Source organism: Saccostrea cucullata, unplaced genomic scaffold (assembly GCF_032062105.1).
Source record: "Saccostrea cucullata isolate Sc308-1 unplaced genomic scaffold, CSIRO_AGI_Scuc_v1 ctg242, whole genome shotgun sequence".
Taxonomy (NCBI): domain Eukaryota; kingdom Metazoa; phylum Mollusca; class Bivalvia; order Ostreida; family Ostreidae; genus Saccostrea; species Saccostrea cuccullata.
The window spans coordinates 235,344-260,031 of record NW_026927731.1 but is presented as its reverse complement, the minus strand read 5'-3'; the positions used below and the strand labels follow the sequence as shown (position 1 = coordinate 260,031).

Sequence of the window (24,688 nt, the reverse complement as noted above, 5' to 3'; positions counted from 1 at the left end):
AGGAGCGTAAAACAGTAATCTCATCCCACTTGTTTACCTCAGTTGTGTATAAAACTGTGAAAATTAATTCCCGTATCTGTAAAGTTCATCCCACGTCATGTGTGCTATACAGTTAACAGATCTAAAATTGATTTTGGAATCAACATGTTCCATCTTTCATTATAAAATTTATGTAATAAACTAAGCTATCAGTCATGAAAATGGAATCTTCTACAGTAAATCATTATAATAGAACTCAACGTAATCCCACCTATACTGAGAATGATTTCAACCTGAGCGCAACATATTGGAATTGAGAATCCATCAATTTTCATCACAGAATGCATTGCTAAGGAAACCTTAGCATCTGTGTATTTTGGTTTGTTTTTTTTTTTTTTGGTGCCCTGGAGTTTGAAAATACATACAAGAAATATTGACTGATTTTAATTTCTAATGGATTGAAATCGAGATTCTTGAAATCTGTCTCACTATCATGCAAATATCGGAGGCTACGGTAATCCATTGGAAATGTTTTTATACTTAGTGTTTTTGATACATTGTGTATAATCAACACATGTTGGGAAAAATGTGATATTGTATAAGACTTTCTATTCATCATGTTTATGGTTTTGTTGTCATGAAAAGAATTGAGGAATAATGCAGTTGGAACTTTTTTCCAATCCAATCTTTGATTGTTCCTCAGTTATTTTTAGGAATGCAATTTAATTAAGAGAACATGAAAGTTGGCTTCCCCTTGTGATTTTTCTTTTTTTTTGTGAGAAGTTACTAGTTTATAAGTATAAGAATCAGGCTTTGAATTTGTCCTTTTGAATTGCATCCCTGTGTAGAGTACTTGATAACTATGTAATATGTTGAACTGAAAATTGGTTTTACAAGAAAAAAACAAACCAAAAATTCTCCTGTGTAGAGTTTAGGGAGAACAGTTTCTTTAATTGACTGACATTTTTTTGCAGATTTCTACATGGAGATGGAAACGGTAATCTAACTGAGTCCCCCAGTACTTGGAGGCCTCATACTATAATATATTTTCTTTAGAACCTTTTCTCTTCTTTTAGGAGCTGGTAGGGGGAACAACTCAGCAAAGAAATTGGAGGGGGATCGCCATTGCCCTGTTGGTGATTCTGATTGTGTGTGCCCTTATTGTCACTGCCATTATCCTTGTCACCCCAGGTAAGGCTCGCCGACATCTAGAGTAAGAATTTCTTATGTTGGCCAGTAATGTTTAACTACACACAGACCATTAAATGCAGATGCTTGCTGCATGTTATATTACCGAAAAAAGTGCATGTGATTTGAGACTGAAAATTAAGTTTTTTTACCAAATCATTGAATTGTATATATCTAGTACCAAATAACCAATTGCCATAACAATTGTCTTGTACTAGTGAGGAAGCAAACTCTACAGGTTTCTAAATAGAATTTGTTTTGGACAAAATGTTGTTTTACCAATATTTTGACTCTATAATTACTAGTTAATTATAAATAACATAGCTGAATTTTAGAAAATACAATAAATAAATAAACTATAATTAATAAAAATTTCTAGTTAATTAAAAAATTTTAAAAAAAAACATTTTTCCTTCATTTGGTTTAGATAATGTTTATATAGTTAATTATTTGTTTACATCTAAAGTTAGGGGGGGGGGGGATTGTGATTAATTGAAATCTATTATTTACTGTGCACGAGGAAATAGGGAAAGGGTCTAGCTGTTTTTGAATTTAAAATAGATAATACATGCAGAACATTACTAGATAAAATGAATAAATGTGAAATATATTTTGAGTAGTAAGCATCATTTTTAAAAAGTCAGCTAATCAAGAATATTAATACATTTTCTTCAACTTCATTCAAATTGTTAATTTTACCATCCTCTAATTTTTTTACTGAATTACTGAAAGTTCGATCAATTTGCATGAAGAGGTTACAATTGTTGGGTCTTCTTCTTGAAGTTCAGGGATTTGTCATGGAACTGTTTTTGGCACATAAGAAAATGCCAGTCTCTTATGTGAATTGAATTTACTGTCAAGGAAAGAAAAAACTTATTTCCGTATGTAAATATGCAAATTTTATCAGCACAGCAGTTCTGTTTTCTGACTATTGACTTGATCAGTTAATTCACAACGGGAACTCCATGCATTAATTTAAAAAAAAAATGAGTGCTTAAAAGAAATAAATGATGGGTCTAATTTAATTATGTCAAATTTTGTGTATTTGAAGTATCTGAGTCTATAGAAATGAATTATTTGCTTGCCATTCTGGATAATGATCCTCAGATGAAAGAATGCTGTAATTTGAAAATTAAATCAGCGAGATGTTCATAGGGATAAACAGCTGTTATTCATTCTGGAGATCTCTTTTTCCTGATCTCTACAGACATAGATATTTTCTATTAAAATTGTGGCATTAAAAGATTGTTTAAGTACCCTTTGAAGTACATGTATTTAGGTTTGCTATGTACACTAGCTGCAGATCTGTAGCTTTCCAAAAAAAAAAAATATACTGAAACACAGGTCTGTCAATTTATTATTTTGTACACATGCACATTTAAGTGGATATATTTCTGAATACATATCTCTAATGAAAAAAATACAATATAGTTTGCATTATGGTCAAAATCATACATACAGTTATGCTTCTGTCAAAAGTATTACCTTAATTGGCTTTTCTGCAGAACAGCACCAGGAAACTTTAAATGTTACAACTTTGGTAAAAAGGTTGACCGCAGCCTAAATTCACTGTGATGTAGCATTTTATGGCAGTGTAACCTGATATAGATAAGAGGTTCAGCATTTAATTACTGTCACTCAAAAAGCTAGACATGAATATTGTTATACTAAAATACTGTGCACTACTTTCAATAACTGTCTCTTTCTGAATGTCATAGATACTGCTAAAACAAATTCATTGTTACTAAATTTGGTTTGAACCCCCCTGAAATAGGGTTTTCCTGTTTGGACAATGGACATTTTTTGCTTGTCAGGTTTTTTTGTAGGGCTTAAAAAAAAAAATCCCCCCCCCACTTTAAGTTTACTTCTGACACCAATGAAATTTGCATTCATGAATGTGATTCACCAATTCAAAACGCATTATAAACTGCATGGATTAAGATTGAATCTAAGCTGTTCCAGAAATTTATTGTTATCTTTGGACAACATCTCTAAATATATTTTCACATTCATCTGTGAAAGCCAATTCTGAGCAAATTCCAACCAGAATTAAGGTATCAGTACATGCAATGTCTACATGTGGAGGAGGGATTAGATTCCTTCTTAGTTCTAGCTGTTCTGTGATATTCTATTACAGGATGAGGAAAAAAAATCAAAATTATAATGCTACTTCAAAATCTTTTTCTTTAATATTTGATGATTATCATGAACGTGAAGCTCAATCTTGATCAAGATATGGAATGTTTGACCCAATGTGGTCACACTTACAGTGTAGGTGGATCCATGATTCAAGCTGTGAAGCAATTAGAATTTAAAATGCATCTAAAATTTCCTCACTGCTTAACTACCAGACAGACTGTTTGCCTTACTATATAGGAGCAATCACTTCCAATTTTTAGATCTACTGGTCAGAGACCAGAAGAACTTATGGGATAGTGAGGTGTTAGTTGACCATTTTTCTATCTGTCTGTCCGTCTGTATACAGTTTTTCGAAAAGCTACTCCTCCTACAGTTTTGATCTGTTTTCAGAATTACTTGGCACACAAATAGACTACACTAGGATACATAATCCTGTGTATTTTTTTAAATTTAAATGAACATTATTTTTTGAATGTTGCCATGGCTACTAAAATCACAGAATTTTTGTAAAATTCTTTTAAAATTTAAATTTGTAAAATTCTTTTAAAAGGCTACTCCTGCTTTGGTTTTACATCATCTGGTTGCACACCTGCCACAAAGAGACTAATTAAACCAAAGATCAATATAATAATTATTTTCATTGCTTTTGAAAAGTTTCAAGACCAAGTGCTACTTTTGTATTCATTTGTGTGAAGTACAAACTAGTAGAGCTACAGTCTCATCAGAGGCTTGCCTTCTGGTTTGGAAATCATATGATGGGCTCAGAAAGAGAGGAGATTTGTCGTATACAATTGTGCCATGGATTTTTTAAGAATTATTTCTTCTGTATTTGTATTTGCAATGAACCCTTTCCTAGCATTGTGAAAATAATGTGCTCTCAAGGCAAAAACTTGATTTAGTTTGGGACATTTATTTTGCACAATTTCTGATCAATACCAAAAGCAGAATTTCTTCTGGGATCAAGAGATCATATGAGCACTGAGAGGGAATGGTGTTTTTGCTCCCTCTTTATGCTATATTTTTGCTTTGATAAGAGAAACCAATTATGACATATACGGATCTAATTTCTAGAAAAAAGTTGCATGAATTTGACGAACTTGATGAAAATCATAGTCTTTTCATATGACATTGTAATATATATATATTTCTTTTATGTTAGATATATAGTCTTAAGATAACTGTATGATTTGTGTATTTTCCTTATTTAACTGTTGTTACAATGGTAATTCTGTGTTTTATAGATGATGACACTAAGAAAGGTATTGCTTATAAGAGAAAAGATTACTAATCAGACTAAATGCTAGTGAATATAATATTTATAGTGATTGCCTATCAATACATGCTGTGCTATTAGTAACCACTGATGATACAACATCCACTATTGATACATTAAATCTTACTATACGTGTAATTGATGTGGCACAGAAGTGGATCAGTATACATGTATTTTTATTATACTTTCATGTTAAATACTAAAATCTGATTGGTTTAGACGCAGTTAACAATCCGTTCTATTACCCTCAGCCTTAGCAACACACGTGACAATGGGTAACACAACGGTAATGCCACATGCATGGATATTATGCGCGTACGGTTCACCGTAGAATTCTCAAAACATCAGTTGCGCGTTTGAAAGAACTGGAAAAAAGTTGACGTCAATAAAAGCTTGCGTCCGATGTAGTTTACTTGAAAACAACAAACGACAGACGAAACATGCTTGCGAGTGCAGAAATAATGAAACTTTATATGATAAAAGACTCTTAGAGTATCAAACAAACAATATAAAGGTCAGTAAATCTTTTTAGAAGTAGCGAAGAGTTTGAAGGCTATCTAAACGTGAACGTAAAGATGATCGACGATTTTTTTTGCTGACTTAATTTAAGAAGACATTCAGTATAATAAAATAAATGGTGCCTGTTTTGGAGGGTAACAGTTGAAATTGCCGCCCCTCGGAAAACCATTGTCAACCTCCGCTGACGCGTCGGTTGACAATGGTTTTCCTTGGGATGTCAATTTCAATTATTATACCTCTACTGATTTTTCACTATATAAAAGTAAATCGATATATTTTGCTGATTTCCTGAAAATCACCGTGAATAAACCGATTCCCTGCAAAACAGACTGATTCCCTGCAAAAAAAGTACGTTTTTTTATGAACTGATACACACCTATTCGGAACACTTAGCATTTTCTTTAAACTTACGACAAACTTAGAAATGTTCCAAATAAACTCATGAATATTCATTAATGAATCGAAATGCATCGCGAGTCAACTGGTCCCATATCAATCAAAAAGAACCAGTTTACTGAGAGCAAACGACAACAGAAATGGCGATCTCAAGATTTATGTAATGTTACTTTCGATTTTACTAGGTAAAAACTCGGACAATGAACTTATTTATTGATAAAATGGAATTCTATTCATGTCTGTATTCTGTTTTGTTGTTATTTTTTTGTTTATTTCTGTTGGAATTAAACATTGTTACAGAATACAGTATACAGTTAAAGTATATCATTGAGGGAGTCAGCAAGCGCCTCGGGAAATAGACTTGCTCTTGGGGAACTGGAATCTTGCTGACTCCCGCAATGATATACTTTAACTGTTTTATTATACCGATACAAACAAGACATTTGAAAAAGTTACATATATATTCAATACTGTATTCTGTAACAATGTTTAATTCCAACAGAAATAAATAAAAAATAACAACAAAACAGAATACAGACATGAATAGAATTCCATTTTATCAATAAATCAGTTCATTGTCTGAGTTGTTACCTAGTAAAATCGAAAGTAACATTATGCAAATCTTGAGATCGCCATTTCTGTTGTCATTTGCTACCAGTAAACTGGTTCTTTCTGATTGATATGGGACCAGTTGACTCGCGATGCATTTCGATTTATTAATGAATATTCATGAGTTTATTCGGAACATTTCTAAGTTTGTCGTAAATTGAAAGAAAATGCTAAGTGTTCCGAATAGGTGTGTATCAGTTCATAAAAAAATGTACTTTTTTTTGCAGGGAATCAGTCTGTTTTGCAGGGAATCGGTTTATTCACGGTGATTTTCAGGAAATCAGCAAAATATATCGATTTACTTTTATATAGTGAAAAATCAGTAGAGGTATAATAATATTGAATATATATGTAACTTTTTCAAATGTCTTGTTTGTATCGGTATAATAAAACAGTTAAAGTATATCATTGCGGGAGTCAGCAAGATTCCAGTTCCCCTCGAGCAAGCCTATTTCCCTCGGCGCAAGCGCCAAGGGAAATAGACTTGCTCTTGGGGAACTGGAATCTTACTGACTCCCTCAATGATATACTTTAACTGTATACTGTTACCCTCCAAAACAGGCACCATTTATATAATGTTTATCTATGATGCACCTGGTAAGTAATTTTTTTTATTAATGAGTGATTTGATTCTATTAGATTGCTATCCATGTTTAAAAGAACAATTTGAATTCTTAGATGCTGTATCATTGGTGGTTAATATTATGAAGCTTGATAACTAGATAATACAACTATGTCATAAATGAATACACAAAGCCATCCACTAATGCTACATGACTAGCATATCAAAGTGGGGTTTATATGATTATAGCCTTTGCTAACAGTGCTTCTAGATACTGCATACAAGGAAATTTTCACCCCCTTTTCATTTTCTCCCCTTTTGCCCTTGTTGCAGTAGAGCAATTTTAAAAGGTGCAAATTCAAAGAGGACAACACTTTTAGTGTCTAGCTGTAAAAAATTAGATGGGTCAGAATTGCTTTGCTATATTTGCAGATAACACAGAAGTAACCACGTATACAGTAAAAGTATAAAGAGGATTGTATGCTACTTGCTTTATATTTATACTCTGTTAAGGCCTAGAAAAAAAATATGTTTGTTTCCGCTTTCCCGACCGACCCTAATTTATAGTGCCAACCCTAAATATTTTTTTAATGCTTTTGTCCCATGATGTGCAAGATTTCACCCATGGAATTAGGTCTCCAACTTTGCAAGCAATTCAAGACAGAAAGAAGTTTTGGTCATCTTTCTATTAAAAGTTTAAGTCACAGAAATGCTTGAAAACACCATTTCTTTTGTCATTAATGTTAATTCTATACATGTTTTGATTAAAGAAGCAAAAAAAAATTTTTCAAAAAAAAAAAAATGCCTACCTACCTACCCTACATTTTTTCAGCCTGAAAGTGGAAACAAACATATTTTTTTTCTAGGCCTAATCTGTAAAATGGTACATTCTCTTGAATTGCAGCAGATATCAATTATGACAGATTTTATAAGCTTATCAGTTGATGAACTGTATTATAATGGGATAGGTTTTCTGCACTGTCTGTTTGTTTGTCTGTTGACTTATTCATATCTGAATCAAATCTTTCACACTCTAAGGCTTAGGACCATGAAAACCCTGTCAGTTGATGAGAAAGGGTGTCTTGCAACTTGAAAAATAACCATTTACTGCACAGAGGTTGCATGAGCAATACACACTGGATATATGCATAATTTTTAAAAAGCATGACACTTTTCCTCATTGACATTTCACCATTGCTTTTTGTAGGAAGTGAAGAAGAACGTCAAAAAGAAAAGTTCACCTTTAATGATTTCTTTGGACATGACTACAAGATTCATAGCTTTCACCCAAAATGGAGAGATGGTAAGAAAAGGAAAGTCAGTATTAAACAGGTGCATTTAAATGTTCATGATGAATCAAATAAAAGCAAGTCAATGCATGTAAAGCACATATTCCATTTTCATCTGCAATGTCATCTAGCTGAGACCTTGATGGTATGTCATATAGATGACAAGTTTGACATTCAACACATTGAAGACAGAATGTCAGACAGAGCTGTTTCCTTTAAAATGATTTTTTGAAACCAAATTCCACAAATTTGATATTTCATTTTTTTCTACAATTTTAAAAGCATCTGTAGGAAAACTAGAAATAGCATGTACTAAATCTGAAATTTTCATTTTCTTATTAAATGAGATATAGTTGGATACATGTGCTTGTATACTGTTACATCAATAGATTGGTCTTTCATATATATCTTTCTGTGTACAATTATTATCCTTATCAAAATATGCATTATATGTATTATCTGCAACATTTTTGTTGAATTTCCGTTAGCATTTGCCCCCACAAATATTTTTCACTCAGGAAATAGCTTAAATTACTTTGGTTTAATGGAAATGTTTGATCGTGAGGAAAGCAGATAGCACAAAGCCTATGTTGCTTTCCAAACGAATGAACAAACTAAAATCTGTTGTAATCCTCAGGGTTTTTTTCTACCCTGAAAATAACAACCTTGTTCTAAACTCCTAGCTAGCTAGTTATTTTTGTTTTTCTCCGGGAGGTGCATTACCGTGTAATAGCTAGTGTCTGGATTTCTAATTAATTATGATATCTGTATAGCTGTAAGAACATATGTTTCTGCTTCTGTTTTTATAATGAGGTTTATACCTAGGTGAGTAGATCCATAGATAACCTGTATAGGCTCCGAGATAGACTTCTGTAATCTGGCAATAAACATCACTAAAGAGAATGGTCTTGTCATTCGAGAGATAGTTCTTTGTGATGTTGATTCTGATAATTTTTGATGATTTTTATAGAAAAAGTTTGCATCTGCACCAATTCTTAAACTGTTGAAAATTAATTCTTCCTCAGAAACCATAATTTTTCTCTTTCCCTCTAGATGATTCCTTTGTGTACAGAAATGAAGAAGGGTCTGTCTTACTTTACAACTGTACTTTCAACGTGACCACAGAACTTCTAGACAATTCAACATTTGTAAGACTGATAACTGTCACTAGAAATAAAGACATCTTGCTTCAAGTTTAACTTTTTTTTGTTTGAAATACATATAACTAGAAGCTAAATTAAATGACATTAACAAAAATCTATAAATATACTAAGAATGAATTTTCAGGGATGCTTATGAAGGGTAGTACTGGTATGTATAACCTTTATTATTGTAGAGAGAGCTGAATACTGGTGAATACCACATCTCCGCTGATCAGAAGTTTGTCCTACTGCCTTATGAAGTCCAGGGGGTGAGTTTGGCATATACTTTTCTTATTTTAAAACTTGATTTAATTTCTGGAGTGTTTATGATGTATCCTTTTAAAAAGCATTAATATGTGAAAAAATTGAATTGTAAGTTAAACCAGCTTATGTGGATTGCATTTACGAGGGTTGATCCAAAAGTTCGTGGAATTTCTTTCTAAAATTTTATCGTGATTTGATGAAATCAGTCAAAAGGCATATTCATAACATAGAGTCATAATGCAACAGAATTGGAAAATTTCACCATTTTCCAATTACCAATAAGGTCACACGAGCTTTCTGAAAATGAATAGTGGGGAAACCTGGGGCAGACATCGACGTAACCTCAAGTTAGATATGTCACGTCACGTTATAGAAGCATCTCGCCCAAATGTCCAATTATAATATGTAATTCTACAAAATGCTGCATTTTTCTCCGTTCTTTTCTCAAGAAAAGCCTGATAGAGAATCCTCTCGCAGCAACTTATCTTCATTTTTAACTCATATTTCAAAATACTACCCATCTTTCCATATGATGTTCCAATTTCAGTAGCAACATGAGCAATGTCAAGAACAGTACGACAGCCGACAACGTCCATTAACGCTTTTAATTTGTCTAGGGGGATACGTACTTAAACAGAGCCTCTAAAAAGCGACCACACCTTTTATCAACATCCATGGAAGTTCTATTTTTCTTAAATTTCTTATGCCACTGGAAAACCAGTAACTAAATGCATTTTTCCCAAACCTATGTCAATAATATACGCGTTTTCACAAAACGTGTGACTTGACCGAAATTTGACGTTATCTAACAACTTAAAAAGATGAGCAATAAATCATCAACTTATAAACTAAATATCCAGTAAAATCAGTAAAACTCTCATACAAAAGGTTTATATAAGATCAAGCAATCGTAATAATGACATAATTTTCGTTTTATATACCACATAGTGCCGTTTAATTCTTATTTCACGAATTCAGAATTTAAATGATAATAAACGCGTTAATGTCTCCCCCGCAATTCCAAACAACCGTTTCTATGGCAACTGCCATAAAATTACTATCGAAGATATTTGAAATGTTTTTTAATTTAAAATATTCATCAAGTGTCTATATTTTCATTTGTAATTTTCAACCAATTCCACTGAATAATAAATAAAATATGAAGAAATTCCACGAACTTTTGGATCAACCCTCGTATATTGCAATTTAATCTTACAGTGTTTAATTGGTATGAAACTTTTAAGCTTCAACTTTAATAGATCTTTTGAATAAAAAGGACAGACACAAAGAGACAGACAGACAGACAAGGCTAGTAAACCCCTTTCTGTTTCGGAGTGAGGGCATGAACAGAGGAGAAGATTGACAAATTTTGCAGTTTTATTTTATGCAATTGTTATTGAATCAGATTTCCTTAGAAATTTTGTGTTCATATGGATATTACCCCCTTCTCATCAAAACAATACCAATATAGTTTGACTTATAAAATTATGACTTTATTGTAGATTTACAGACATTCAAAGAAGAGCAAATATAAAATATTAGAATTGAAAACAAGGTACACAATTTTCTTCACTCACTTTTATGATGTAACATTGTAGATGGAATTATTTTCCATTAAAATCATTGTAAATTTATCTTCTGGTAGAGAAATACGAGACTTTGATCCAGCTGGAGGACAAAGATACCAGTATGTCAGCTGGTCACCCCAGGGACACAGCGTGGTAGGTACCATTGTTACTTTGGCAAGAATATCGCAATTAGTGGCGCATATAACAGAATTTGGTGTTATTGATACATATGTACTTTTAGGACAGAGAGAGCGTATTCTATAGATTAATCTAGAAATGAGCTTGGATGCATTACTCGTGAATGGGTTGATACTTGAGTTTTACAAGTGAAAAAGATTGGTATGAATGTAAAGTCACATTTATCTTCCCTTAGGTTTATGTTCATCACAACTCCATATTCTATTTGGCCGATCCTTGGGACCAGCGTGCCATTCCAGAGCTGATAGCTGAAGATCCGGGCACAGGAGAAATATTTAATGGTGTCCCTGACTGGGTTTATGAAGGTAAATGGAAATCTGAAATGTGTCTATAGCCATAATATCTTACCACAATCAATTCCCACAAGAACTGAAAGATGGAAAAAAGCAAAAACACATTAAGAAAGTACAGTATACATGGTTTTAAAACCTTGGTTGTCTTGTTATTTATTTATTGTAGCCAAGAGACCCTAAGAATGTGTTTCATTTCTTGATCTTAAAACTTGACATTTCTGATAAGTATTTTTATTTTCCAGAGGAGATTATATCTTCTGACAATGCTATCTGGTGGTCGCCCTCTGGTGACAAAATCCTTTACGCTGTCTTTAATGACTCCACTGTCAGACCTTATTATTACCCATATTACGGCGATATGGAAGATGCATACGGAACAAACATGAAAATTTTTTACCCAAAGGTACTCAAAAAATCTAAGCTCCATTTACAAACAAATTTGGCTGTAGTGAAATTTAAGACATTATTGAATTGATGCTTTTTTTTTCCTTAATGCTGAAAAAAAAAATCGACTAATGTGTCTTGAGATCTTTGCTGTGGTGCATGTTCAAGTTGTTATAATTGATGATCCTGCATGAGACTTCATGATCAGTCCACAGTTTGGATTTATAATTAGCATATTTTTTAACAACCTGTTTTAGTCTGATGAGGGTTATTATTTAATGCTCAGAAATCCTCATGTAATGCAAATTCATTTACTTAGAATTTATTTGTATTTGTACATAATAAATATACCGAAAATGGGACTTGCACATATCAATGTGGATTAAGGTGTTAAGGTGAGTAGTGTGGCACAGGAGCCTCTGGTTTCTAATGCTGCTGAATACATATGTACAGTCAATGACCATGACTTTGCTTTTACTGTTTTCATCAACGGAATGGTATTATTTTGTCACAATAGCATTTTATGTTTTCCCTAAGAATGTATTTGTTTAAAATTAACAAATTGATATATGATATTTATTCAAATTACAGCCAGGATATGCAAATCCAACATTTACACTGAAAATAAGAATGCTTGGAACAAGTAACCAGACTTTCATCTTGAAACCCCCAGAGGATTTTAAAAATAAGTAAGAACTTTAATTATAAGCTTTATTTCTTGAAAGGGTAAACTACATGTAGAATTCTCCCTTGTATTACATGTACTTGTTGAGGATGTATGGTTTTCTTCACTGCAAAATACTAGATTATAAAATAGAATTTTGTAATCTCAGTTCTCCCTTCTTTTCTTTCACATCATACTGATTAAGAGTCAATTTCTTTATTCATCAGGAATTTCTTTTTAAAATGAGTTTGCTGAATTTCAGGGACCATTATTTTACAACGGTAACTTGGATCAACAATAACTATGCCCTAATATCATGGTTAAATCGTGCCCAGAATAAAACTATCCTGACAATATGTAGTGCAATGGACGGTAAATGTAAAAAGGCAAGTTATGCTGATCTTACTCTCAATTTAGGGGAGATTACTCTTCATAATTTTTTCTTCGATTTTTGTCCGGACACTGCTATATTTCTGGTTTCAGAACTAATGGGATTAATAATCTCAGGCTTAATTTTAGTTTCATTTACTTGATCAATTTTCAGAATCAAGAAGAAGAGAGCAGGGGAGGTTGGATTGATCTGGTTAGTGAATGCATTTCATATGTTGTTAAACTTCCGTACTTAAATTATTTTAGTTCATTAATTTGTAAACTTAAGCTTTCATGTTCTATTACAGTGCAAGTTCATATATATTCACATGCATGTTAAGTAAAGATCTTTGCAAAAGTTAGTTTCTTTCCGTATTTAACTGAAGATTTTACATTCCAATAGTACACCCCACCTCGAGTTAGTCCTAAGGCAGACTGGTATTATATGATTTTTCCCAGACAAGAATCAGAATTGGGCTCGTTTAAGCAGGTCCAGATGGTAGAAGCCTCCGTGAGTAACATGAACAAGGTTTGTTTTTGTAGTCACAGTTTCGTATTTTGGTTCTGTATTTTTTTTTTTTTTGTTAACTAATCTTGTCTTTTTTTTATAGAATATTCTTACAATATTACTGTAATACAGGTATTGAAATATCCAACATTTACTTACTATGAAATTTTTTAAAAATATTTGTAGTGTTCTAAAGACTTGTATGTCGAAAGATATGATGTAAAATTTATTTTAAAATTATTGAAATGTGTGAAAGGGAGATCCAGGTAGTATAAATCACTTAATTAAGTCGCATAATGACTAATTCTAGTGGACATGATTAATAGTTAGAGTAAAATTAATTTTTGGGGGTATTTGCAAGATATGATATACCAGGACCCCATTTTACAAAGAACTTGTGACCAAGACCAAAAGCTTCAGCTAAATCAATGTAAACCTCAGATATTAATACATCTGCAGTTAAAACATCTCTTGAGAACTCTTTTTTTTAAAAAGGTTAGAAATGAAAAAAGTCAAATTTAAACATAAAGGGAAATTATTCACAAGTTTACATTTTGGTCTTACTGACATAAGCTGTTTTGTAAAACGAGGCTCTGCAGGTTCCCTGACACCAGACCATGAAGAGAGAACCAACCTCTTGTTATTTCCTAACAATTCTTTTTAACTGTTGGTTCTTATACTGATACATGTATTAATTCCAACACTGATTAACTGAAGAAAGACATGTCTTTCGATAGAATTCTTTATACGGTACATCTTTAAAATTTGAAAGATTTTTGTCTGAAATATTATGAAGTATGCATGTAGCAGGCATTTGGATTTCAAACTAATAGTAGTACAAAATTTGGTAGAGGTTTTATAGGAGAATGTTTTTTATGATTCCCCATTGGTATCTACTTCTACTATTTATAATACTATTTATAATAAATATATTTTTTATAATATTCTAATGCCATTTAATATCACCTAAGCTTTTGTCCTTTTTTGCTATTACATCCAGCTAGTTCCCTATGTTAATTTTATTAATAAGTTTGTTTGTTTTTTAACACATATTTATCAGTAGAATTTGGCTTTCAATGTTTTAATTCAGCTTTAACTTAAGCTTATAAAATTCCTACTGTATTTCATAGATACACTGTAGATTTAATCCCAAAATAAATTCTTTATTGTTATACAATATACATGTACTTGTAGTTAAATTTAAGAAAATATTTTGCTGATTTCAAAACATAATTCTCAGTTTTGCTGCTATTTCATTTGCTATAAAGATGTTAGCACAGCAATTTTGTAAAGCTTAGAGCTATATATGCCCAGTAACGGATACAGTCATATTTATCCAAATGTAAAGAAATGGTAGACTGTATATTGTTGACAGAAGCAGTGCCTTTTTGATGGATGTTTAATAGTAAGAAATCTTTTCCTAAATCTTCAGCTGAATCCTGCTCTGGCACAAAAGAAATTCCGAACGGGAGGAACATCAGATGTAATGCAGATTGTGGGCTTGGATGATGAAAGTGAAATTCTGTACTTTATTGGGGTTCCAAATGGGGATTCAAGGAAAAGACACCTTTACAGGTAATTACATAAAATAATATTCTGATTTTAGTAAATTATACCAAGAAGTTGCTATGAAATTGTTATGAGAATTAATTTCAAAGGATGTCTGTACCATTGATCCCATAAATATTGTGTTGGTCAGGCAGGTTCAATCATCTATGGTCAGATAGCTCAGTTGGTAGAGCACCTGACAGGAGATTTAAGAATTTCAGGTTCAAATCCTGGTCTTGTCTGTTGCATTTTTTCCCCTTCCCTCTAAAATTGGTGCCATGACCAGGATACCATATAAGTAGAATTTTTAGCGAGGATTTAATTTTGGCATTATTAGCGAGGGTGCCGAGATCACTAAAATTAATATCGCTAAAAATTAATTGTATTTTATTTGTTATAACTTCTTTAACGTGCATTTTAAAAACGCTAAAATAACATCTAGCTAAAAATAAATTACCAGTTTTTGGGACAAATCGCTAAATTTGCGTCTCGCTAAAATTTCCACTTATACGGTATGACAGGTGAAACCCCTTGAAGAGGCTGGTTGGTGTTTTAGGGATGTATAAGGAGGGAGGGATGTGGCAGTTGGGCAGGCTGGATTTCTTGTGGTCAGATAGCTCAAGTAGAGAACCTGACTGGAGGTTCAGGTGGCCTGAGTTTGAATCTTGGTCTGGTTGGTCACATTTTTGTCCTTTCCTGTTACAATAATTTTTAGTCTCTTGGTATAAGTTTTCATAAGATTTACATGAAAATCAGATTATCAGTGGACAACAAACTCTTCAAATTTATTGAAAACGTTCTGATGATTTATAACTCTTTTAATTTCATTGACAGTGTGAGTACAAAGATAACTGACAATTCCATGCAGGCGACCTGTATCACGTGTAACTATAACCCAGACTGTCAGTATGTGTCAGCCAGCTTCAGCCACTCCGGAAAGTTCTACATTCTGGGATGTTTAGGGCCCTCAGTGCCATTTTATGTCCTAAAGTCAACGAAATCCTCCATAGGTAATAACCATACTGGAGATGATCTTCATTGAAATGTTTATATCTTAGCTATTCAAATGTATCATGAAAATGAACTGTGTTTTAAAAGCAATTACAAGCAACAAAAATCTCAAAATCAGAATTATCTGCTGTAGCTCTATTGTACCTGCTTTTGGTGTGAAAATTGCATTGACTGATAGGTTTTAAGTAACTCTTAGAAGTGTAGATTAATTTCTATCTATAAGCAAAATGTGAGTCTTTTAACACATTGAAACAATTTTTCTATCAGAATGTGTAAGCATGAATAATATGTATAAATGGCAAAAAAATCAACTTTAAAATATCTAAAATTACAACAATATAGATGACAATTCAACGGGTAAGTTGGGAAAAAATTCCTTTAATTGTTTATTTGATTACTGATAAGAGGAGCTCATCAGTCCAAATAAGTACCGGGTACATTGTATTTTAATTTTCCTTCGAATTGAATTTTAGTATGCATGTAGACTCGAAACCTTTAAGCATAAAGTCATGGTTTATATATATGATATTTTTATAATTAGTCTGATACATGTAAATTATAGAACTCTGTATTTCATTACAAGCAAATGTTGAACAGCCTGTCATATATTTCTTTGTGTACATCTTATTTGTGTAGTACAGTAAAGAGGTACTAACTGACTTTGGAGCTCCTTTAACCAGTTTGAAACATTAAATTCTCTCCACATCGTCACTTCTAAAAATTCACTAGTTCTATTCCAAACAAAGGAATCCACATATACCTAGCATTTGCCAATTTTAATACTGCACATCATTTAACTGCATTTGCTGCTGCACAAAATTAATATAAAAGTTTTTTTTTTAATTGACTTTTTCCATGTGCTTCTGTATTACCGGTAATTTAATTAACAAACAGTTTGTTTTAAAATCTGTAAACATATATGAGACAGCTCTCGATATCCACCACATATAAGCACCAATAAAACTAGTCTAATGTTCAAATTCAAAATTCGAAAAGAAATTGTATTACATTTAGTGTATACGCTTAAGATATTATTAGTTACATCCGTACATTGCTAGGTAGTAACATATGGCATTGATAGAAATGAGTACATAAATTTGGTAAACTAAGGGTTGCTTTTTTACTAAGATTGTAATTAGTTTATAAATTTACATATTAATATATGCTAGTATATATTTGAATACATGTTTTTACACTGTTGTCTATAACTTTCTAATTTAAAAGAAATCTTTAAAAAATCTTGAAAAAAGAAACATAGTTTGGAAGCATAAATAAACTTCATAAAGATTTTTTAAAAAATCTTACATAAATTTTCTCTTTTCACAAAACATGTTTAAATATTTCTTTGAATTTCAGAGGTCACATTTGAAAATAATGACCATTTGAAAAAGAGGCTTGCTAATAAAGCTCTTCCAGTTGCCAAATATGTTGAGATTCCTATCAATGACAAAGAAAGTAAGTACATACTCAGAGTTCTTGCATTATCTATGCTCCATTTTAACTTTCTTTTTTTGAATGAATGATGTTCAAGAGCTACTGTACATAAGTTAAACTTATCTTTATTTTCTCGACAGCAATGTATGCAAAAATGTTGCTACCCCCGATTTTGGACACAAACCAACACTACACATACCCCCTACTTTTTAGTGTGTAAGTATCTTAACTTTAAATCAGCAGTGCTCACTAACAAGTGCATTCTCTGTCCACTGTGATTGACCAGATATTTGTCACCTACCAGGTATGGTGGACCAGACTCACAGAAAGTGACCTACAAATTCCAGCTTGGCTGGGAGGATTTCTTGGTAAGCTCAAAGAACTACATTGTGGCTTATGCTGATGGCCGAGGCAGCTCAGGGAGGGGACAAAAATGGCTCCATACCATTTACAAGAGCCTGGGGTCTGCTGAAGTAGATGACACTATCAAAGCTGGAAGGTACAAGAACTAGACTTTTTGATGAACTTTCACATATCTTTTTGCCATTTAAATTTGAAATCCTAAGTCATAAGTGGTTTGCTTGTTGAAATCCCTTCCCAGAATTATTTTTCTTTCATGTTAAGATGCCACTACTTGCAAGTGGGGGACTGCAGATTTAGACCTATATACATGTATTGGCACTCGGGGCCATTAAGCAATGAGGTCATTTTAATGCCAGCACCTAATGTGACAGGAGATGTTGGTTTATACAGTCTCATCTGAAGGACAGGTCAAAGTCCCGAAGTGGGATTCAAATTTGCGATGAAATAACCAACTCCTTACTCTAGAGCAAACACTCTAACCATTGTACCATGAAACTGAAGTCTTCCTTAAACTAAATTCTGCATTTGCTATTTTTGATTGCATTGAAATTTGAGATCGAGCATCTGCTCTAGAGTTGAAGAGTAAGGAGTTGATCCTTTGTGGGTTCGAATCCCGGCCACTGTGGGATGCGGGGACCTGTCCTTTTGATAAAACTGTATAAACCAAGATCCCATGTCACTGTAAGTGCTGGCAAGAAAAAGATCCCTCACTGCTCAATGGCCCTGAGTGCAGAGCACAGGTCAAAGTTTGTAGCTATCCAACAGCACATGATGGCATCTCCATATGAGTGAAAAATTCTCAAGAGGGATGTTAAACAACAAACAAACAAAGATTTACATATGCATAAAATATTCCCAAATTTTAATAATTATAATATCAAAAATTTATAAATGCATTTTTTTTTTAAATTTGAAGGTATTTTAATGATATCTCATACGTGGAATCCAGCAAGAAAGCTATCTGGGGATGGGTAAGGAAACATCATTTTACTGTAATCTGGATTTATAAAGCCTTTCACTTAAGATATTTATATTAAACTTGGTATTAACTGTTACAGTCTTATGGTGGTTATACAACAGCTGCTGTGATTGGTCGAGGAAATGGACTGTTTGAGTGTGGTATATCAGTAGCACCTGTTACTGACTGGCATTATTACGGTATCTAAACATCTCAAGATTTCTCTAAAAATAATTAATTAAATGCTTGAAAAAAAATAATATATTCTTCAATTTTCAAAAGATGAAGTACATTTAAGCTTAAGGTGTAATCAGTTTTACTATTAAGTGTCAGTATCTGTTAAAAAAGATTTATGTCAAGTAAATTCTTTTGTAAAATAATTTCAGACTCTGTGTACACAGAAAGATACATGGGTATGCCACATGATAATGTCCTAGGATACAAGGTATGCCCTAGATAAATTTTTATGTTAAACTCATTCTTTAAGAGTGTACTAAGGCAATATCTTATTAAAATGCTTATGAATTGTTAAGATGCATGCAACAATCATAAGGACATTGTAATAACTTGGTAAAGTTAATGAAGTCATTAAGAACTTTTCATAATACAGTTAAACTTCGTTATCTCGAACCTGATGGGACTGAGAAAAAAGTTTGAGATATCCAAGGATTCGAGATATCGAAGGTTAAATACTTAAAGAATATGTGGTTGGGACTTCCAGATCACTTCGACATATCCATGGTATTCGAGATACCGAAGTTCAACTGTATATATATTTTTTTTGCAGTCCTCTAATGTTTCACAATATGCAGAGAATTTCAAACATGTTAAGTACATGCTAGTCCATGGAACAGGAGATGGTAAGTTCTAAACAGTGAAACCTGTTATTTAATTGATATGATTCATACTAAAATTAAGTCATTAACATATGATGGAATGGATATCTACACTTTGTACATTCAATCATAGGAAACACTGACACAACATCGAATCTATGCAGCAAATTGCAAGTTCTTAAAAAATTCTTTAAAAAAATTAATTATTTTCTGTTAACAGTTTCTTTATTTTGCTTATTGTAGATAATGTACACTTCCAAAACTCGGCCCAGTTCATAAAAGCTCTAGTAGAAAAGGATGTTTTCTTCAGACTACAGGTAGAGGAGGTGTAAAATTTTCAATTACACTGTACATTTTTTTAACTTAAATCTTTTGATATATATAAGAGTAAGCAGTATTTATTCATGACAGTGACCAATATGCCTCTTGCAATTCTGTAAGAAATAATAAATTTCATAAAGAAATCACATTGGTTCAGCTTCTGTGATGTTATTTAGACACATTAAGTTTGAAACCAAATGAATACATGTAGTTAACTTACTGATTCATTCTCTGAATTCGTCCAAAGAACTCATGATCATTCTACTGTTGTTGATATCCTTACAGGTTTACACTGATCAACAACATGGCTTGCGAGGTGGAAACACGAGGAAACATTTATATGAAAGTTTAGAGGACTTCTTGGGTGAATGTTTTGAAGGCAAATCCAAAAAATTTGAAATGAAACAAAAAGAACTTGAGAAAACACAAAAGCAAGAACCTGTTAAGTGAGAATGAAAAAAAATATATATTTTGGTCAAACATAAAATATTATCCAGGAGTAAATTTCATGCATTAACAACCAATCATCCTGTTTGACTGATTGATTGTGTGTTTTGATAAGTTGGAAAGATGAATTTTGATTGGTAAATCGAAATGACCAATAACAGAACATGGTTGCTCATCGATGAGAAATCCTAACATTTTCTATGTTGCCGCAGATCAACATTTCAAGGTGCTACTTGCTGTATGCACATAGCTACAATAGCAAGATTGTAGCTCAAAAATAAAGCTGTACACTAGGCTAAACTCTTGCTAACAGCTCAGAGTATATGTTAGAGTATCCCTCCTTTTTTATACGAATTAAAATCTTTAAATTTAAATTAAACTCTATAAACTGTAATATGTCATTTTAGAAAAGGATATTAGTCTGTTTTTTTTTCATGAATTGTTAAAGCCTTTTTCATTTTATGATTTTTATTTAAATGGGTTTAAATCCTCCAGTATTACATGCCTTAATTCATGCCAGGCAGGTGATGAATAATTGTATTCATTGAAAAAATGGAAAATGCCACATGTTGACTGATATACATGTACTGATAGTTGATAGAAAGTCATCTCACATATTATATTGTAGTCACATTTGCATTCATGACTTTATAATCAAATGACGATGCTTCCAATACATTTCAAAATGTACTATGATTTGTTTTACTTAGTACAAAAGTTACAATTACGGTAGTCATACATTGCATCCATACATTACAAGAACTGAACATACATGTACTTCGAAATCACTTATTTTCTTTGGATTAGATTTTTTTAAAGATGGAAATATTGGTGCATGGAATGTTTAACTCTATGGTTGAAATTTTATAATATTTCTTCATACCACGAAAAAACAAAACAATGGAAAACGTATACCATCATGAAAATCTGTGATTTCACAGTCTGTATGATCATAATACAATGTATGTTGTTTAAATGTGAATTTCTGTGCTTTATACATGTATATTTATGGAATTCATAAGTTTTAAAAAGTCTAATCTTTGTTTTTAGAAGGAAATATGAATCACCTGTATTTTATTATTAATTAGCTTAATATTCAGTCATTATAGTACAAGTATTACATATATATTTATATTATGTTTACTTTAATGGTATTTAGCAAATATTTTACAACATGTATATGCTTTATTATATTTATTAAGATTTCTTATATTAGCTTCTATAATATAGTAAAGTAATATTGATTGAATGCCTTTGAAACATTGGAAAATTGGCAGGCATTGAATTGTTCATAAAAGATCATAATAATATATGTTTTTGTTGTAAAATACCATATTGGTTTATACTAATTAACTCAAGATGAAAACATAGCTAAATAATAAAATATAATTTTTTTGCAATAATGAAAAAAAAAATATCCAAGAAATGTTTATTGCATAAAAAAAATATCCAAGAAATGTTTATTACATTTATTTTATCAATTAATTTGTATCAATCCTATGAATGTTACTAGGTATATGTTTTTTCTTGTAACTTTAAATGGTATGATCTCCTATGTTTACATCAATTTGCACAAAGGAATCCTACAAATGTTTATGAGAGAAATCTGATATATGTTATCATTATATATGTATTTATCAAGAGAGAGAGAGAGAGAGAGAGAAAACAAGTGTATATAAGTATTAATAAAATGAAAACTGTCTCCCTTAGCATGAATGGTGATAAAAGTTATTGCACATTTCTCTATTCAAAATATTGATAGTTTTAACATTTAATGAGCATTTTATGGGTCTATTGGAATTTGAAAATGAAGAAACATCTTTTTTTTGTATGTCATATTGCTACATAATAAGTGTAGCAAGATTAATCAGAAAAGTGCTATTGAGATAACATTTTTATAAGTGTACATTATTGGCACACAGTTATCCAGCCTTTATATTGTGTAAAATTCTTGTAATGCCCAAATTACCATATCAATGTGTTTAGGGCTTATCCCACAGGCAATTATTTCGATGATAAATTTTTAACCCAAAGTATAATACATGTAACAGTAATGTTATTATTATACTATGGATTAAAAAATTATCAAAATAATTAAGAGCCTGTGGTACATCCCTGGCAGTGGAATGTATTTCTCTTCAGAGTGTGAAAGCAATTATAAAAGTGGTTTTCTATACACAATCCAAACATAAAAGTTTCAGCATTACTGATAAACAGAGGATATGAGATGATGATATTTGATATTGTGTGGGAGATGTTGATATACATTTATAATAGTGTGTGTGAGGTAATGATATATAATATAAAATTGTGCGTGTTGGAGGTGTTCATATACGGTATTGTGTGGGAGATTTTGATCAATCTGTGATGGTGTACGAAGTGTTGATCTGTGATTTTTATCCCCCCTTTTTCCTTTTTTTTTCTTATTGTAGTGTGTAAATGTTTCACCAAGTCTCATGATTTTTATTGTTACACCTTTATATGATTGTTATGACAATTCTAGTGTCACCTAATAAAACAAAGAATACTACCACAATGGTCTTGCTAAACTTTATATTTCAAATCTGTATACGTGTGCTGTTTTTCCAGGCAATACTAGTATATTGATTTAGCCATCTTGGAAGGACAATATTCATCTCGCCCTTGTGTAATATTGCACTGAAGTTTTATTCTCTTTGAGCCTTTGCAATGACTCTTGTGGTAAATCTTGTGGTAAAAAAGTCAAGTTGTAACTAGAACTGTCCAAACGGGACAAAATATGGGTTTTTCAGAAGTAAGTTTTTCCATAATAAAGATATGTATCAAACACAAATTATGAAATTTTTCTTCCAGTGACCTTGAACTTCCCCAAATGACCTTGGGTCAAGGTCATGACACACCCTTGGGTCATGGGCAATCTTTGTGCGAAATGAGAACCTACCAAGTTTATCCATAAGAAAGATATGGACCAGACACGAATTATGAAATTTTTCTTCCAGTGACCTTGAACTTCCCCAAATGACCTTGGGTCAAGGTCATGACACACCCTTGGGTCATGGGCAATCTTTGTGTGAAATGAGAACCTACCAAGTTTATCCATAAGAAAGATATGGACCAGACATGAATTATGAAATTTTTTCCTCCAGTGACCTTTAACTTCCCCAAATGACCTTGGGTCAAAGTTATGACACACCCTTGGGTCATGGGCAATCTTTGTGTGAAATGAGAACCTACCAAGTTTATACATAAGAAAGATATGGACTGGACACGAATTATAAAATTTTTCTTCCAGTGACCCTGAACTTCCCCAAATGACCTTGGGTCAAGGTCATGACACACCCTTGGGTCAAGGGCAATCTTTTTGTGAAATGAAAACTTACCAAGTTTATCCATAAAAAAATATGTATCAAACATAAATTATGAAATTTTTCTTCCAGTGACCTTGAACTTCCCCAAATGACCTTGGGTCAATGTCATGACACACCCTTGGGTCATGGGCAATCTTTGTGTGAAATGAGAATCTACCAAGTTTATCCATAAGAAAGATATGGACCGGACACGAATTATGAAATTTTTCTTCCAGTGACCTTGAACTTCCCCAAATGACCTTGGGTCAAGGTCATGACACACCCTTGGGTCAAGGGCAATCTTAGTGTGGAGTAGTATATTCTAATGTCCCTCTGTGAGAAAGATATGGACCGGACACGATTGCACAGACAGACGGACAGCTAGACAGACGGACGGACAGACGGACAAGGTGATTCCTATATACCCCCCCAAACTTCGTTTGCGGGGGGTATAATGACTCTACTGATAACTAGAAATATGTCCATAGGATATGAATACCCCGCTGAGGGTATATTAGTAACGCAACATGAAAATTTGTATTAGTGTATGAAATCTGATCAGAATATCTTAAATAGTGATGCAGTTGAATTGCTTACATCAGTATGTATCAGCATATGAAGTTTGACACTAATTTCTCTAAAGTGAGGTCAAGGTCAAAGGAAATGCCAAGGTCAACTCAAAAAATGTTGATGCAGTTGAAAAGCTCTCATCAGTGTGTTACTGTGTGTATCAGCTTATGAAATTGAAAAAAATATAAATGGTTTCTTTAAAACTGACTTGAGTACAATTTGATAAAAGTGAGGTCAAGGTCAAAATGAATGGTCAAGGTAAAAAATGTTGATACAGTTGAATTGCTTACATCAATATGTATCAGCATATGAAACTTGACAATAACTTCTTTAAAGTGGGGTCAATGTCAAAGCAAAGGTCAAGTCAAAAATGTTGAATGCAGTTGCATATCTCTCATTAATATGTATCAACATATAAGTTTGATAAAAATATGTTGGATGGTTTCTTAAAAACTGCGCTAAACACTAATTTAAGAAAAGTGTGGTCAAAGGAAAGGTAGTGGTCAAAAATGGTGATCCGGTGAAATAGC

General features: G+C 32.4%; 1 protein-coding gene across 12 annotated transcripts in view; it reads left to right on the top strand.

Annotated features, from left to right (window-relative positions):
• Positions 1 to 22,798, top strand: part of LOC134275370 (dipeptidyl peptidase 4-like) — a 48,204-nt gene extending 25,406 nt beyond the window's left edge. For 7 of the 12 annotated variants that reach the window (XM_062757648.1, XM_062757647.1, XM_062757649.1 and 4 more), the window contains exons 2-26: positions 1,056 to 1,170; positions 4,548 to 4,565; positions 7,873 to 7,968; positions 9,008 to 9,102; positions 9,291 to 9,365; positions 10,863 to 10,915; positions 11,006 to 11,081; positions 11,302 to 11,431; positions 11,662 to 11,822; positions 12,395 to 12,492; positions 12,730 to 12,853; positions 13,012 to 13,050; positions 13,240 to 13,365; positions 14,777 to 14,919; positions 15,727 to 15,902; positions 16,246 to 16,260; positions 17,260 to 17,358; positions 17,478 to 17,553; positions 17,642 to 17,836; positions 18,617 to 18,671; positions 18,759 to 18,858; positions 19,045 to 19,103; positions 19,446 to 19,518; positions 19,738 to 19,811; positions 20,101 to 22,798. In XM_062757648.1, coding sequence (XP_062613632.1) covers positions 1,056 to 1,170; positions 4,548 to 4,565; positions 7,873 to 7,968; positions 9,008 to 9,102; positions 9,291 to 9,365; positions 10,863 to 10,915; positions 11,006 to 11,081; positions 11,302 to 11,431; positions 11,662 to 11,822; positions 12,395 to 12,492; positions 12,730 to 12,853; positions 13,012 to 13,050; positions 13,240 to 13,365; positions 14,777 to 14,919; positions 15,727 to 15,902; positions 16,246 to 16,260; positions 17,260 to 17,358; positions 17,478 to 17,553; positions 17,642 to 17,836; positions 18,617 to 18,671; positions 18,759 to 18,858; positions 19,045 to 19,103; positions 19,446 to 19,518; positions 19,738 to 19,811; positions 20,101 to 20,265 — 2,436 coding nt within the window. In that variant the 3' untranslated portion in view covers positions 20,266 to 22,798. Of the gene's footprint in view, positions 1 to 397; positions 494 to 1,055; positions 1,171 to 4,547; positions 4,566 to 7,872; positions 7,969 to 9,007; positions 9,103 to 9,290; positions 9,366 to 10,862; positions 10,916 to 11,005; positions 11,082 to 11,301; positions 11,432 to 11,661; positions 11,823 to 12,394; positions 12,493 to 12,729; positions 12,854 to 13,011; positions 13,051 to 13,239; positions 13,366 to 14,776; positions 14,920 to 15,726; positions 15,903 to 16,245; positions 16,261 to 17,259; positions 17,359 to 17,477; positions 17,554 to 17,641; positions 17,837 to 18,616; positions 18,672 to 18,758; positions 18,859 to 19,044; positions 19,104 to 19,445; positions 19,519 to 19,737; positions 19,812 to 20,100 lie in introns of those variants that run through there. The other 5 variants (XM_062757651.1, XM_062757659.1, XM_062757654.1 and 2 more) reach the window with 2 other exon arrangements.
• The last annotated feature ends 1,890 nt before the right edge of the window (positions 22,799 to 24,688 follow it).